The following is a 15,512-nucleotide window of genomic DNA, read 5'->3' as shown; positions in this document are numbered from 1 at the left end:
ACAAATATTGACTTTCAAGTTCATTAGAAATGTACAAACTCTGTTTTTGGCCTATATATTGTACTTCCATGTATGTTTGCACATGTTTCAATAAATCACTGCACACATTTCCTATTTTATTAGCAAAATATAAAGAAATGAGGGTGGCTCAAGAGTTTATCACTGTACTGTACACAAAGCCAGTTCTTAGACATTTTCATAATTGATGTATTTATCGGGGGAGAGATAAATGTTGTATTTTGTGGTTTTGTTTTGTTTTTTTTTTTACATTTATCCTTTTGTGCCTCCCTCATCTCCTAAAAGCACAATCTTTACGTCACAGTAAAAGTGAAAAACAAGAGCTCGGCTCTCCCAGCTGTCTCTTAGGTTCCTGTCTATGACTTCACAAGTGTAACGAACAACACAAACTTGGTTGTAAGTCTCGCCTGCTTTGACAGCAGTTTGATTTACAAAGTCCCTTGTTGATGCAGGATTGTTTTCATGTGTTGATAAATTATTCATCTGTTTTATCGTCGGCGAGCTTGAGCAGACTGAACCTTTTACCATTGACTAAAATTATTTAAAAAGATGTAATTAACTCAAACAAACACATGTTAATTGTTTATCCCAGTGTCAACAGTGGGAGACAGTTCCAGCCCAGCTCCAGATGAGACCTCAATGGGCAGCAATGAATCTGTGTCATCGCAGTCATCATCAGCCTCGGCCTCAGAGGTGAATATGGAGAAGAGTGACCACGCCCCTCTTAATGCCAGCCTCTCCTCAGGCAGCAACTCCGGGTGAGTTCTTCACTAAGTCTCAAATCGATATGTCGCATGCGGGCGCTCAGAATGCATGTTTGTGAGGTGAGATCTTCAGCTATCAGGCCACAAATGAAAATGATTTCAAATTAGTAGTGCTTCACATCAAGTTATCCCATTCTCAAAGGTAAACTCTGTTTTTAATAACTAATGTTTGATTAGAGTGTTTTCTAATTAACTGGTCTTTGCTTCCAAAGCACAGCTGTTAGTCTGGTAATCAGTCTTTGGGCCAATTTCCTCTCACTTAATGTATTGATTCATTTAACATATGAATCGTTGAACTTCTCAGAAGTGTAGGGGATGATTCAGAGGAAAAGGCAAACTCCAAATAAGAGAGAAGGACATTATTTTAATTGTAGGCTTTTTATTCACTTGCATTTTGTATTGACGTGGTTACTGTGATTCTGTGAGAACCTGTTCTTATGTATATTCATATTCTTTTTAGTCTCTTGTTAGTGTTTTTGGAGCAGAAATCTTCCATTAAATCAATTGGATTTTAGGTTTTTTGTCTTCCAGTTCAAACCGGTGTAGTTTAATCAGACCATCGGGGATTCGATGCTCCCCTCGTCCAGTTTGAAAACGTCCTTAGAAAAGCACATCTTTTAGCAACATGTTAGCGTTTGATTCAGGGCACCGTTGGTCATCCTCAGCTGGCAGAAAATTGAAATGCCTTTTCACACCCTTTCAGTTTTGCATCATCTGGCTCGACAGTAACTTTGATGCACACTTGCGGAGTAAAATGAAGAATGAAATACTTTGAATATTGGCGCACATATTTCAGCAACAACCTGAGAATAGCGACTCTAAGCCAAAAGTCCAGCAACTTCTTCCTGTGGACATTATTAAAAAGGAAATTCATGTAAACACTTTGGGTTTCATTCATCATGGGAAGCAGTTGCACTTTTCTGCACTTAGCAGCTGCATCTCAGCTCCCTCTTTACAACTCTGGGCAAAAAGCATACTTGGCAAGATAAAACAATCATTATTAATAATGCACACTTACCTATTTTTGAACATTGTGAATCGTGGAAAACGAGCATCTCAGTTCTCGTGTGAATCACGCGTTTGCTAACCTGTAATGCACATTACGCAGTTGCCATTTTTGAGTTTAATTAAATAACAGATTATTCAAGGTAAAGTGGAATTAATTATTGGAGTGTCAGCCCCATTGTTCTTGCTATTACTCTTTTGTACTAGATGGGAAATGCATTAATAGCTGGAATGCATTGCCATGCCTCTCTCCCTCTCTCTCCCTCGCTGGCTTCTCCTTTCTGTCCTCACTGCTAAGTCCTTGGTCCTTTTTGTTGTTTTCAGCCTATGACTTGTCTTGAATGCTGATGTGAGAGATGAATTATTGGGTTATGCTGCAGATGTTAGACTCTCTGCTGTGTCATGTCTACACATTCACCTTGGAATAGACTTGTCTTTTTTTCCCTCATTCACTGTCCCTCTCTCCTTTTCCATCAGCTGAAAAGAGTTGTAAAATAAAAACAAATCCTCCTCACACCTTGACAGAGGACAATGTGATTCTTCTCTCTGTGACCTCTGTGGGTGCCTGCCCGCCTGTGAGTGTAGGCATGTTTAGTTTTTTTTCTAAGTTGCAGGATTAGACGGACAAGGCTCTATAGCCCTTATGTAACCAACTCTATTTTTTCCCCCTGTGGGTATTTTATTTATTTATTTTTTTGTGCTTTCCCACATATGTGGCATCATGTTGGAGGACGGAAGGAGCAACCAGGAGGAGGTCGTAAATCTCGGCTCTTATTTGTTTGGGAGACAGGTGGCCGTGCGTTGGCCGTGTAAATCGTATTGACATTGGGGAGATATTCATCTTGTTTACCCTTATAGCCGCAGCCCCTGTCCCTTTATGAAGACTTGCGCCATATGTCACAGGGTGTCGCCCTGGCTTTGTTCGCTCATAAATCTTAGCATGTGAGATGGTAGAGACCTGTTAGCACAGCAGCTCTCTGGCGTGGAACCCAGGGATTCGGCGTGAGTCGTAGCCAAAAAGAGCAGTAGGGATGGCAATTGCTGCATTACTTCCAGCCACTCTCAGAAATGTGTTATCTGCTCTCTGGCGTGCTCAAAGGCGCACCTGGAAAGCAACATATTTTAGTCTCTGTCCTGCAGCATGGCAAAAATCTGCATGGTCATACAAAAAAAATGCATCCTGACTCACTGTATCATACAGTAACTCTTTGTGGGTATTTGCACGATTTATCTTCTCTGTCTACTTCCATGTCTTGCCTCATTTCTCCTCTTCTCCCTGAATTCACTCACAGCTTCTCCCAGCGGCTCAGTTGCCCGAAGTGCTGCCCAATGAAGTTACATTTTCTGGCCTTTTTTTTGTTTTGTTTTTTTGGCCTCCTTCTATCTCTGTGCTGCTGCCCCACCTCCAGCCCTCCAAGCCTCCCACTGGCAGACAGCTGTGGATCATAAAATGGTGGATCAGAGCTTATTTCCTGCCCACCCAAACTGGAGATTGCTGGGCGAGCAGCTCGGCTATAGGTCTGATCCCACTTTCTACTAGAAACAGTACTAAATCCCACCGCTGCCTTTCGTCCTTTGGTAGAAAGACGGTCGATAGCCCCGCTCATCCCCATGTTAGCTCCACGCCAGGATCAACAAGGCTTGGATCCTCCAGGCTGAAATTCCTGCAGTAATGAGAAGCAGCAGCCCTCTGCTGTGCAATGCGTGATAACGTGTGATAACCCCAATGTTTATAACGATAAACCAGAAGACCTCCAGGTGCTGTTCACTTTGAAATTCCGTGTTTGCAATATTGTTTGAGTTTGATATAATGATGCCCTTTAGTTTTTACAATTTGCCCTCTGCTCAATATAATATACATACACATCCTCACAACTTAATACTCTTAAAGAAAACTCTTGTGATAAATATTACCGGCATCTGAAAGGGGATTTTCATCCAGGCCTTTCATGCACTGCATTTTCAAGTCCCTATTTACTGTATTTAATCATCTTTACAGAAAAGGCTTAGCTAGGCCTGTGACGGGTAAAAAACAACGAAGAGCAATTCATGCTCGATGCTATTTTTGCTGAAGAGAAACGGTAAACGATTTCCCTCGCTTTGGCTTAGCTGTAATTGTGAAAGCAATTTTTGGATAAATCCATTTACCTCTGATGTATTTAACAAGTTTCTAGGGCAACCATGTGGCGTTCCCTGATTTCCCTAACTGTTTATTCTGTTATTATTATTTAGATATCTGTTTATTTTAAAGATCTTCACAGAGCTGCATAATCCTCTTCCCAGCTGTGAGAAACAGTCAGACAGATCATTTAACTTTTCTGAAATATGTGGATGTTGACATTTTCTCCTTTCAATATCATCTAATTTTGGATATGGCGTGTATGTGAGTGAGTTCACCTGCTGGTGGGTCAAGTGTTGGCGCTCCTCGGCTCTCCTCTCTTTTGGCTTCGACCCAGGCGGACAGTGGTTGTGCCTGGGACCAGGTTAATGAGTGGATTTGCTGCACTGCAGCGCACTGTCCCCCATGCTGATGTGGAGCAGCTGAGCACCACAGTGGCCCCACACTGCTGCAGAGCTATAAATCACCCACAGTCAGGCCAGGCCCAAACAGAACAGCCACCGCTGGGGATGGACAAGAGCACTGAGAGAAGCAGCGGAAGAAATGAGGGAAGAAAGCAACTACGGGAGGCGAGGGGGTGGCGTGGGACGAAAACGTGAGCACAGCGCTGTGTTCACCTCCACCTATGTCCACATAACATCCCCAGCCATGTTCTCCCTTAAGGCTATCTCTCCCCCCACGTCTACTAGTGCCAACGTAACCACTATTCACAACATCCTCTCAACCTCCAGCCCCTCCCCAGCTGCTCCCTCTAATTGCCTTTATTAACGTCTCTATGGGAGCGGCAGCTAGGAGCAATTTGCTCATTATGTGCTGTATTAGCACTGGCCCTGGGGCAGGCATGGAGCACAGAGGGATGCCTGGCTGAGACTCCTGCTCTCCTCTGCTGCACTCTCCCTTTATCAGGACCCCTACCTCAGTCCTTCAGGTCGGCCATAGACTTGTTGGCCCTGACAACGAGTGTAAAGCACAGCTACTACTGCAACAGATAAAACTACAGTCAACGTGTGACTGTGCAGAACCTGCGCTCACTACTGTAGGTACAGGTTTTACCAAGAAAAGAAACGCATAATGGCTTGAGAACCTCTTCACGGGGTACACCCACAAAAATCAGCTCAAGATGGTGACGTTAACTAATTAAAGTTTTCCTTCTGATTTTGCTATATTGTATATCTAAATGTTATATTTAATGGAATCTGGTGAAATAAAATTAAATTGATCGGTATATGTTTAGTTTACACCAAGCACATTTTCCTCACAAAAAAATCACATTTGAGTAAATAAACCTTTGAGTTCATATATTTCAATTGCATTTATATTATAATGCTGCGTGAACAAGAACATTAATGCTGGTATCGTGTTGTTTTCATGGAAATGTGACTCCGTGCTATAGTGTAGTATGCCAACATTACTGTATGTATAAGATGTCCTTAGCCTTAATCTGCATTCTTTTTGATGGCCAGCAGGGGGTGACTCTTCTAGTTGCAAAACCAAGTGATTGTACAGAAGCCTGTGGTTACATGAGCCTACTTCTCTTTTGATTTATGACCTCACTAAACGCTAATTCTAAGTCTAAATGTTTCGTTTTGTTCTTTATGGTTGAATTAAGAATTAAATAAACTATAAATTGTGCAATATTCCAGTCAGAGACGCCCCTTTCTCATAGTGTTCAAAAAACAAGTCGTCAGCGGCTAAAAATCCAAAAATCCAAAGCGGGAAACCGATGGATTACATAATGCTGACCATAATTTCAGTCAGCAGACGACACTATGGAATCTGTGGTGACTAAGCTGCTCTGTTTTATTTGCAGATCTGCCACAGCAGCAGCCTCCTGCTCTGCTCCTGGATCGTCAGGAGAGCGTCAAACTGCTGCTACCAAAGCTACTTCTGACAAAGAAAGGCAAGAGGAAAGGTAAGACAGGGCTCTTTGCTAGTTTCTTCTCTAATTTCGTAATTGCAGTTGGCCTCTCTTCCGTGCTGTTTTGTCTGAATTGTTCACTATCACGCTCGCATCATGTTTGAATGTCATGCAGAAAAATTATTTCGCTCTCTTTTCCTGTTTTAAATCACTTCCTCCGTTACTAACTCGCTGCTCTTATCTTGCGTGTCTCAATCGTCTAGCATCAGCGCAGCTTTTCACATCAATATTTTCCTTCTTTTTCTTTTTAATGTTGTTCACTCTTTGTGTGATTTGGTTACCTTTGATGAATTGAATGCCACACAAGCATTGGCCATAGCAGCAACCTTCTCCTTTGTCAAGCCTCAAATGGTACCTTGAGAGAAGTGGATGGGACTGTGCACGCAGTCAGCCCATTGCACTGATCAATTGCCCTGCCTGCCTCCAAATAAATGCTCAGTTCATTCTCGGTGCCTTCAGATGTTGCTGAGGAGTATGCAAACAGCGTGGTAATTCTATGGGCAATCCATCAATGTTGTTTTCATCGAAATAAAAGTCTTCGTTTTTCCAAATGCGGTTCCACATGAGTGCATTCTTCCAAAATTCTTCTGAATTCAGGAACTTGGCTGAGCATTGTTGTATTGACAACTCTGTGACCACAAACTTTTTTCAGTTTGTATATCTTCTTTCTCCTTTCTCATCCTACATTGTTGCCTCTCTGCAGAAAGAATATGAAATATTTATCAGGGCATCGTGCGTTGAAGGCACAATTTCTACATGGTAATGTTGCTGGCGTTCGAGATAACACTTTGCAATGGTGGGCAAAACAAGCTTTCTGTGGAGACTGTTTTTATGTTTTTGCCAACCGAATGGCATAAATACGTCTTTTTACTAACCTTTGCGGTGCGATGAATATGGTTTCTTTGACGGCGCTCTTTTACATCGGGCTGATTTAAAATGCAGCTTCTGAGCTCACAAAGGGGAATTTAAAAGCCGAAGCGCTGCGGAGGGAGATTTCTTTTCTACCTGTGTTTGTGTGCAAACCTACTTTAGAATCCCCCTGCTACTTTTTAATTATCTCACCATAGATGGTTGTCTGCTGCGCAGACCTGATGTGTGCTTTCCTTTTTGGCTGTACAAAATCTGCTGCAAACAGTGCTGCATCCCATTGTGTCTGAGCACACACACACGCACATGTGCTTGTAGCTGTGTTTTGACTCGCTCCTTGGACTGTCTAGACTAGAGATAGGGCAAGACAAGGCTGTGTAGTGGCCCAGCTCCTCTCTCAGTACTTTTTTTTCTTATTTTCCAACCTGGCCCATTTCTGCTGTTTCAGGCTAGTGAGTGAATGAACAAGCAGGCCCCGGGCCCAGATTGAACTGTGCGGTAATCCTTCCCAAAGCTCCGCCAGCTCACTGATTGCCTTCATTTTTCAGTGTCACCAGCAGGAAAGCCAGGGCAGTGTACCCATGTGAGGCTGAGCACGACTCTGAGCTCTCCTTCCACGTCGGCGACATATTCAACGGTGGTAAGTGTTATCGCCTACACCAGTCGCTCACTCAGAACCAGCCCTGGCATATTGGATTTGGAGGAAAACCGAACAGCCAATCTGATCTTCAATTGAACAGAGAGATGAGACAAGGAGGGGGGAGAACAGGGAGGGCTGCGCAGGAGACACAGATTTGGTCTGTGGTGTCTCTGAGTCGAAGCTCAACTGAGCTTTAATCACTCATAGAGGAAATGAGGATTTTTCGAGTCCCTATTTTTTATATTTTTGTGAGAACCCTCCTTTATGAGACACAGATAGTATAAAGTGTATATACTGAATTATGTACAAGCAAACCTGCTTGTGGAGATGCTTTTGATATGACCTAAGAATTTATTGGTTGTTGTGATCACGTAGCTTTACATTTTTGCACTGTTTGAAATGGGTGCAACTGTATTTTAGTGTTGGTGTGAGGAGTACATGCCATTCAAAACATGATTACAGTAACAACACTTAATTTATTAGAAAGTGGATTTATAAGTATTAAGAAAATAATAATATTTTAAAAGTCAGATTAAACCATCCTCTGTTTTATTTTTCTCACGTTTTAAATAACTATTTTGTTGAAGTTGTTTCTTTTGGATTTTAACATAAATCTCCAGTGATCCTGTTAAGAAAGTTTGGGCACATTCTGTACAGCTTTGTTTACTATCTGTGTGTCCTTCAGCACTTAATCTGGCTTCAAAGGAGGCGACTGACATTGTTACATAAATGTTACGTGCCGAGGTTTTAATCAACTAAACATCTACTTGCTGTGTCTTCAAAACCCTTGACATTTTGCTGCACTTCTATTTCTAAATGTATTTGTGGTCTTAAGTCAGCTGGAGCATAGCAGATGTGCAGAAGGTCAAGAGGTCTGACTCTTTACCAAGTCTGTGTATATGTGTGAAGACAAAGTTGACATATATTGATGTTTCCTAACCCTTAAAATTAGCAGAACATATCTGCATTTCTTATTTGCTTATAATTTATTCTCTTCGATTCTTCGATTCTTAGCCACCTTAGAGACCTAAAGTTTTTTGTTGTTGTTCCATTATACTATACAATATATAACAGTTCAAAACATAGTGGATGCAAACAGCCCTTTAACAACAGTCCTTGCACTGGAAGACAGGTCCCAGGGGCGGAGACATGGGGTGGCTTTGGCAATGAAAGCCTGAAGTCTTGACCCCCCTCTAGCCAACCCACGCAGTCAGTGGTGGTGAAGGGGGGGGGCTACATTCACACTAAAAAGAACTGGAGTTATGTCCAGTTTGTTTTATCTTTCCAGCAGAAAGTTTTTGCAGAACTTTTCTCTGTGTTCCACGTTTCCATATTTTGAACACATTTTAGCATTATTTTAAAAGCATGAGTACGATTGAAATTGTTCTCATCCTATGAGTTTTATTGTAGTTTTTCAGTCACGCGACTGCTAAACACGTGACATTAACTTATCTGACATTTTGGACGTGTCACAATGTACGGTCAAGTAAACAAGGCCCCAGTCACACAGATCTAGAGATCAGTCCATGACCATCTGGCAACCGACGATTGTGAGTGGAAAATGTGTGTTGCCTCCACTTCCTTGCGATTGTGTTAGTTGCTAACAGATTGCTGTGGTGGCTGGTGGCTTGCATGGAACATGCCCAGCTTATCTGCAACTACTTTCTGCTTCTATTTTGGAGGCAACATTTTCTGTTTCCAGTTTGTATTGCACTTTTTCCAAGTTTTACTGCGACTTTGCTAGTAGTTACCTACCTTAGCCTACCAAGCACACTAAGGGCAACAATCTGCTAGAGACTAACACAATCACAAGCAGGTTTTTGGTGCAACACCTTCCTTGCAATTGATTCCATCAAGTGTTGGTAAACAGCTGCCAGAAACCACTTGTGAACTGGTTAGAGGTTCAGTGTGTCTTTTATATATATAATACACATTCAAGCTTCGTCTTCCGTCATACAGCTTCAACTCTCCCTGGTGTCTTCTCCTGAAAAATGAAGAAATAAGCCCAGAATCTTAGTTTCTTCCTCTTCTTGTGCAGAAACATCAGGACCAGCTCATCATCACTTAATGTCAGCTTAATTTTTTTCACGGTGCATTTTTTAAAAACTAATTTTCTGGAAAAAATGCAAGGTGTTTAAAGTGTATATGTTACACAGCAAGTCTGCATCTGGAAAATTGTGAATTTCTTGTCACTTTTTTCCAATGCGCTCAGTTTGAAATGGTGCTATGATTTAAAAATGAATGTCATGTTGTTTTTTACAAGAGCTGACATGAGGGATTGGGTCCATAACCTCATCAGGAAAATGCTCACTCAAGTCACAGAGTAAGAGACCTGAGAGGCATGTTTTCATGGACTTTTATTTAGCTGGGCTTTTTTTTTTTCTAGCCGCAGCTGTCGCCCCCTGCTGGTCGTTCAACTCATCGGTCCCCAACCTTTTTTGCGCCACGGACCGGTTCATGTCTGACAATATTTTCACAGCCCGGCCTTTAAGGTGTCACGGATAAATACAACAAAATAGAACCAGTACTGTTACCAAAAAACAGAAGATTTATTCATAACACATGAGAAAAGACACAGGGAAACCAAATTAACGATAAAAATGATTAAAAAATAACACTAAAAATCCCGAAAACCATGAATTTCATACCTGAGCCTCAACTCTCGCTGCCCAGTACCAAACGACTCACGGTCCGTGGCCCGGGGATTGGGGACCGCTGGTTTAACAAACATAGATTTAAAGCTCCTCTGCATTTGCTTCCCTTTTCACAACTAACTGTTACACCACTCATTATGCACTTCATTTAATGCCACCACAACTCAACAGATAAAACGTATATGGTGAGGTGACGTCAGATACTAGATGTCACAGAGATCGCAACAATTGTCTTTGAAATTCCCATTCTGTTCAGGAAAAAGTGAGATATTAGTTTCTATTTCAATTTAGCAAGCCTTCTAAAAGCGGGCTGTTTTGCTTTGAGGTTTGGAAATGACTTAACTTGTCTATACCCATATGAAAGTTTTTTTTGTTTTTTAAGTTCTTATTTCTTTCAGTTTTGAGTAAAATGACTAAACTGAAAGGGCCGAAAGAAAACAAAATGACCACTGGATTTAAAGTAAATTTGTATGGTCTTTTTTGCAGCCTGGGATTTGCTTTCTGACATATCTGTCCTGCTAACAGGGTCACAGTGTAGTTTATTGTAACTGAATAATCGCTGTATCCTCCTTTAAACCTCTGCCCTCCACACTCTCTTAACAGTGTACTCACTGGAGGCCCAGTGTCCTCTGTCTCTCTCCCACCCTCATCCCCTCCCATGCTGTTGTTCCCCCCCGTCAGTGACACTGTGTCCTCTCTTGCAGTGACCCAGTCGAGGGAGCCGGGCTGGCTGGAGGGGGAGCTGGAGGGGAAGAGGGGCCTCATCCCTGAAAACTATGTGGAGATGCTGTAGAACCAAAAGGAAATATTTATGGACATTTCATCACGTTCGCCGAGGGAAGTATGGGAAGATGCACGTGCCTCGATAGCCTCGTTCAATCGAAGCCCTGAATTTTCTCAATCAGTAATGACAACACCATATGATGTTATTGGTGCATTTTTGTTTGTTTGTTTGTTGCTGGCAAGTAGACTTTACAATGCATTTGCAAGCATGTTTATGTGTTTGTTCATTTTAGCCAAGTGTTCACCTGATTTTTGACAATTGTAATTGCAAAATGGGATTGCACTTCCAGTGCTCTGCTGTATATGAAGATGCTGTAGCCTCTATCCAAGGAACTTAGCAGAACCAGAGGAGAAGCGTCTCTCTAAGCGCCCTCTGCCCTGTTATACATGGTATCCATGAGCTCAAAGTCAAAGGGTGATCTTCAGAAACCACAAAGTAGAATGACAGCACTCAAAACCACTGTAACATTGACCCCCTCACAACCCGCCACAGCCCTTGACATTGATCCACGCAAATTTGTTTGAGATACCCTTTGTGCCTTCACAGTCAAAGCACCCGGTGTAAACATGCGTACGGGTATGTATGAAAACGATCGGGCGAACTTTTCATTTATACGCTTTTGCGATGTTCTGTTCTTTTGAGAATAGCTAGACATGCAAAAGGAGGCACACTGCTGATGTAATTGTATTTTGTGTAATTGGCGCATTGATTGCACGTTTTGTTTTGTTCTTCTTTTTTTTTCTCATTTTAATTTACAGTGCCGTATCGTTGCTGCCGAACTTTTTCAGAAACGCCTCTTAGCCACCCGATGGAACCTGTTGGGTTAAACACTAACACCTGACAATCAGCCGCAGTCGATTTCAGCAGGTGATCGAAACCAAGTGTTTTTCTTCTCAAATCCTCCGTCTGGTTTGTTGTTTTTCGAGTTCAACGTTACTCAGGTTCTTCAGAGCAAAGGAATGAGACACTCCCAGAAAGTCTGAATTTTGACTTTTATTAGTTCTTTATTAACTTATCGGAAATGTGTGTTTTATTGTGAGCGAGACCACGAAATGCAGTACTTTGAAATATTTGTACCGTTTCGCATCCATCGAGTGTACAAAGCCCTAAAGAGTTACAACCAAGTATATTTACTGCGCTAAGTAATGGATGGGGTTTTTTAGGTTGTCATTTAGATTTGGTTTTAGCATGTGCGCACACCATAATACATTTTATCCTTCAGCTGTTCAGCGAAACACTTTCATTTGTCTGAGAGCTTTGGTTCAGCTGATTGTTTGTGTTTGCAGCTGAGGTTACAATAATTTAAGACAATGATTTATGACGTTTGTAAAGGTTCTTGGCTTTTCTCTCTCTCTTTTTTAAAATTTACCTTTGGGTAACTTCTTGATCAATGTTAAACAAATAAAGATATCTATTTTTGTTCTTTCACTGCATTGCATATTCTTGTCATGAAAAAATACGATAAATGATTTATTTAATTTTTTTTTTTTTTTTTACAAATTAAGGTCTTTAACAGTTTCTTTAATTATTGGACTAATCTCACAACAGCCTATTAAACGACACACATTTCATGGCCGTATTGTGCCGACTGAGAGTTATAACGAAAGTTTGCCGTTTAGATCTTTGTCTGGGAAATGTGCAGCTTTATTAATGTGGAACGTGTGTGGTTTTTTTTGCTGATTCATCCATTGTGTCACTGAAAAGGCTCCCAGTTTCCCACAGAGTCTAAGAATAAAATGATGAAATGCGGATTCATCCTGCAGCCACTTCACATACACTGAACCCTGTGGTGTAATGTAATCCTTCCTCTTTATATTGACCTGTGCTGGGCCCCTCCGACTAAAAGCTACTTCCAAAAAAACTTTCCATAAAGGGATTAAAAATAGATGTTAATCTTTTATGGAGGAAAAACACACTAATCCACCCTCCTCACCACTCCCTGATCCATTAACATCTCAGCCTCACGCATGTTAATTCTTAGACTACATCTGTGTAATTAACACACCAAATGGCCTCCAGACCCAGAGCTTCGGCCTCTGTTACATAATCACCATCAGTGCACCCCCTGCTACACTCAGGCCTCCAGTGAACGGGCTGATGCGCTGTTTAGCAGCGTAAACACATGCAGGCTTTGTCCATTTAAAGAAAGGTTTTTAGTGGTTTTAGTGGGTGACACATGTCCACCAGCCCCCCTGAAGCAACTGTAACATTAACATTATGAAATGAGGCATAGCTAATGAGATGGGCACAATAATCCCTCAACTACCACTACCGCCACCACCACTGCCACCCACTCCTATGGCTCTTCATCATCTTCCCTCCAGCAGAATACTGCTGAATCATAGACGTGCGCCCTGCCTGCCTCTCACACTCTTTGGACTGTCAGTCAGAAAGCATGCCATGCTGCAACGATCTGCCTACCTATCTCTCTCTCAGTAGTATTTAGGCTCATCTCTGCTCCCTGCTGCCTCAGCCAGTGATTCACTGAGGCTCTAGTAGTTTCAAAATCAATTAAGCTCCATTCATTTATTAGTTCTCGTCATTGTGTGAAATTGTTGAATAGGAACAGCGTTGGGCTTTTCATATTTGAGGCTTGTTGAGCTGCCCTCCACTGCCACTTAAGATTGAGGTCAGCCTACCTGTGCATGCATTATTCATTAGTGTGCATCAGACTGGGGTGATGTATACATCAGTGTCACCATGTCGACTTACTTGATGTGTGTGAGTAAAAAAATCCAGATAGATGTGTTCATTTCTCACATCCCAGCCCCCCACCGGCTGTGTGCCAGCTGTCCTCTACCTCCCATGACGCAGTGTCCTTCAGCCCCCAAAAAACACACACACACACACACACACACCGTGCCGTGACTCAGCCCAGATCAAAGCAGCGCAGCAGTTTACCTACAACTGTGAGAAAATGGCACAACTGCCTTAATACTTTCCTGTGTCTCCATCACGCTTCACACTCGTAGACTCGGTGTATTACCGGGGCTGAAAACTGAGTGGGAATTTGGAGGAAAGTGAATTTCAAACATAAAGGAAAGAGTGTGTTTTCGTGTGTGTGCGGAAAGGGGGTGGGGGGGGGGACTCCTCAGCTGAGAAAGTGGGCCACAGAAGCCGCCATGTGTGCGGGTGCAGCCGTGAAATCAGCCTGATCCAATAGATTCTGTTTATCTGGCACGACTACAAGTGAAAGCAATTGGAAATCTGGGGGAGATTTGGAGAGGGCTGTGGATTCACAGAGAGAGAGAGGGAGAAGGAGGAAAATGAGCAAAAAAAAAAAAAAAAAAGTAATACTGTCTGCTCTACAGTCTGGCAAAGCAGGCGTGTTTTCAGATCAGCCTTTAACAAGGTTAATGGTGATTTTTCTCCACAGGCGTCGTTTTACTGTAAAAGGCTCACGCTTGCCCGCTGCCTTTTTGTCATTATTCACTCTTCCCTCTTTCTGTTTCTCTTCATCTCCTCTCCTAGTGAATGGCGTACCTGCTGATGCTTCTCTCTGTTTTGTTTTCTTTACCTTATTAATATCACCGCCCACCAAATGCAGCTGTTTCAAATACATCCATCAACTCTTATAGTTTGGGGCAGGGGTATCAAATACGAGACCCAGGGGGGCAGAATCGGTCCGGCACAGACCTTTTCCTCCTAATAAAGATCTTCCCCTTGGTCATTTTTCATTTTTTCTTCTTGTTGGTCCAGAGTAAAAATGTAGTTTAATCACAGGACAGGCAACTACAAGCCAGAGCTTTTTATGTTATGTTGCACATTTATTTACTTACAATTTCAGTTCAACTATATATTAACAGAAAGAGTGAATTTCAATGGTCCGGCCCACTTAAGATCAAAGTGGGCTATATGCATCCCATGATGTAAACGAGTTTTCTAGCTTCTTCTCATTGGTACAGATTTCATCGCACACGCCTTTAAAACACACACACACGCACACAGTTGCACACAACCCATAAATTACAACAAATGCTTCAATTTAATGTTTTTTTTATTAGAATCTTGCAATAGTTTGCAAACACAAGTATGGCAATATCTGCATCAAGATATACAGTAGTAACTGCTTTCGAAGATGTTTTATTGGTTTATAGTGAGGGTTGTCTACTGTATGTTTGCTGAGAATTATTATACAAAGCATCTGAGTAAAAAAGTCAATTTTCAAATTGGAAAAAGAAAGAAACTAAAAAAAACAGGAAAAAAAAGTTGTATATATTTATAAGAAAATGCACTGCCATGGCTGTGGAGATATGGCTTAGTCTCTCTACACCCGAATCATTATTGTGAACAGAGAATGGTGATGATGGGACTCCACGTACAGTGACTCCACCAAAGTGTACTGTGACACTGCAGTTAGAAAGAAAAAAAAAACCAGACAAATATCCCGAGTTATCCCGAGCCGACAGGGAGGGAGTTCATTTAGGACAGCTTTGAAGATAGAGCCGCTCCCCCAAGTACGGGGGTAAGGGTTGATTTTATTGTTTGCAGTGGGCGGTGATTGATGACCATTAAGTAAACAATACATTAATCTTGCTCCTCCGAAGCATTGCCTCGACACTTGGGGGAAACACACTTACAGTCCCTTTTAGCGGAGAGTTAGGAGATGAGATGTTTTGATACCGCTCTCAGTCGGCTGTTTTAGAATTCAATTCCCCCAAAATTTACCAGACTGACTGTAGACACTCTCACATCAGCCACAATGCAACTCCACCACTGATGGCGCCAAAGCCCTTCAACAAA

The 15,512-nt window shown here is 42.0% G+C and overlaps 1 protein-coding gene across 2 annotated transcripts in view; it reads left to right on the top strand.

The window, feature by feature from the left end:
• The window catches only part of arhgap10 (Rho GTPase activating protein 10), a 51,569-nt gene extending 39,372 nt beyond the window's left edge, over positions 1-12,197 (top strand). The window contains exons 20-23 of one of the 2 annotated variants that reach the window (XM_004549324.4): positions 611-776; positions 5,717-5,818; positions 7,240-7,331; positions 10,690-12,197. In XM_004549324.4, the coding sequence (XP_004549381.1) occupies positions 611-776; positions 5,717-5,818; positions 7,240-7,331; positions 10,690-10,778 (449 nt within the window). In that variant the 3' untranslated portion in view covers positions 10,779-12,197. The remainder of the gene's footprint in view (positions 1-610; positions 777-5,716; positions 5,819-7,239; positions 7,332-10,689) is intronic. The other variant, XM_004549325.4, reaches the window with a different exon arrangement.
• The last annotated feature ends 3,315 nt before the right edge of the window (positions 12,198-15,512 follow it).

Source organism: Maylandia zebra, linkage group LG6, assembly GCF_041146795.1.
Source record: "Maylandia zebra isolate NMK-2024a linkage group LG6, Mzebra_GT3a, whole genome shotgun sequence".
In the NCBI taxonomy this organism is placed as follows: Eukaryota; Metazoa; Chordata; class Actinopteri; order Cichliformes; family Cichlidae; genus Maylandia; species Maylandia zebra.
Note: the sequence above shows the minus strand (reverse complement) of the source record. Positions and strands in the feature narration are given on the sequence as shown.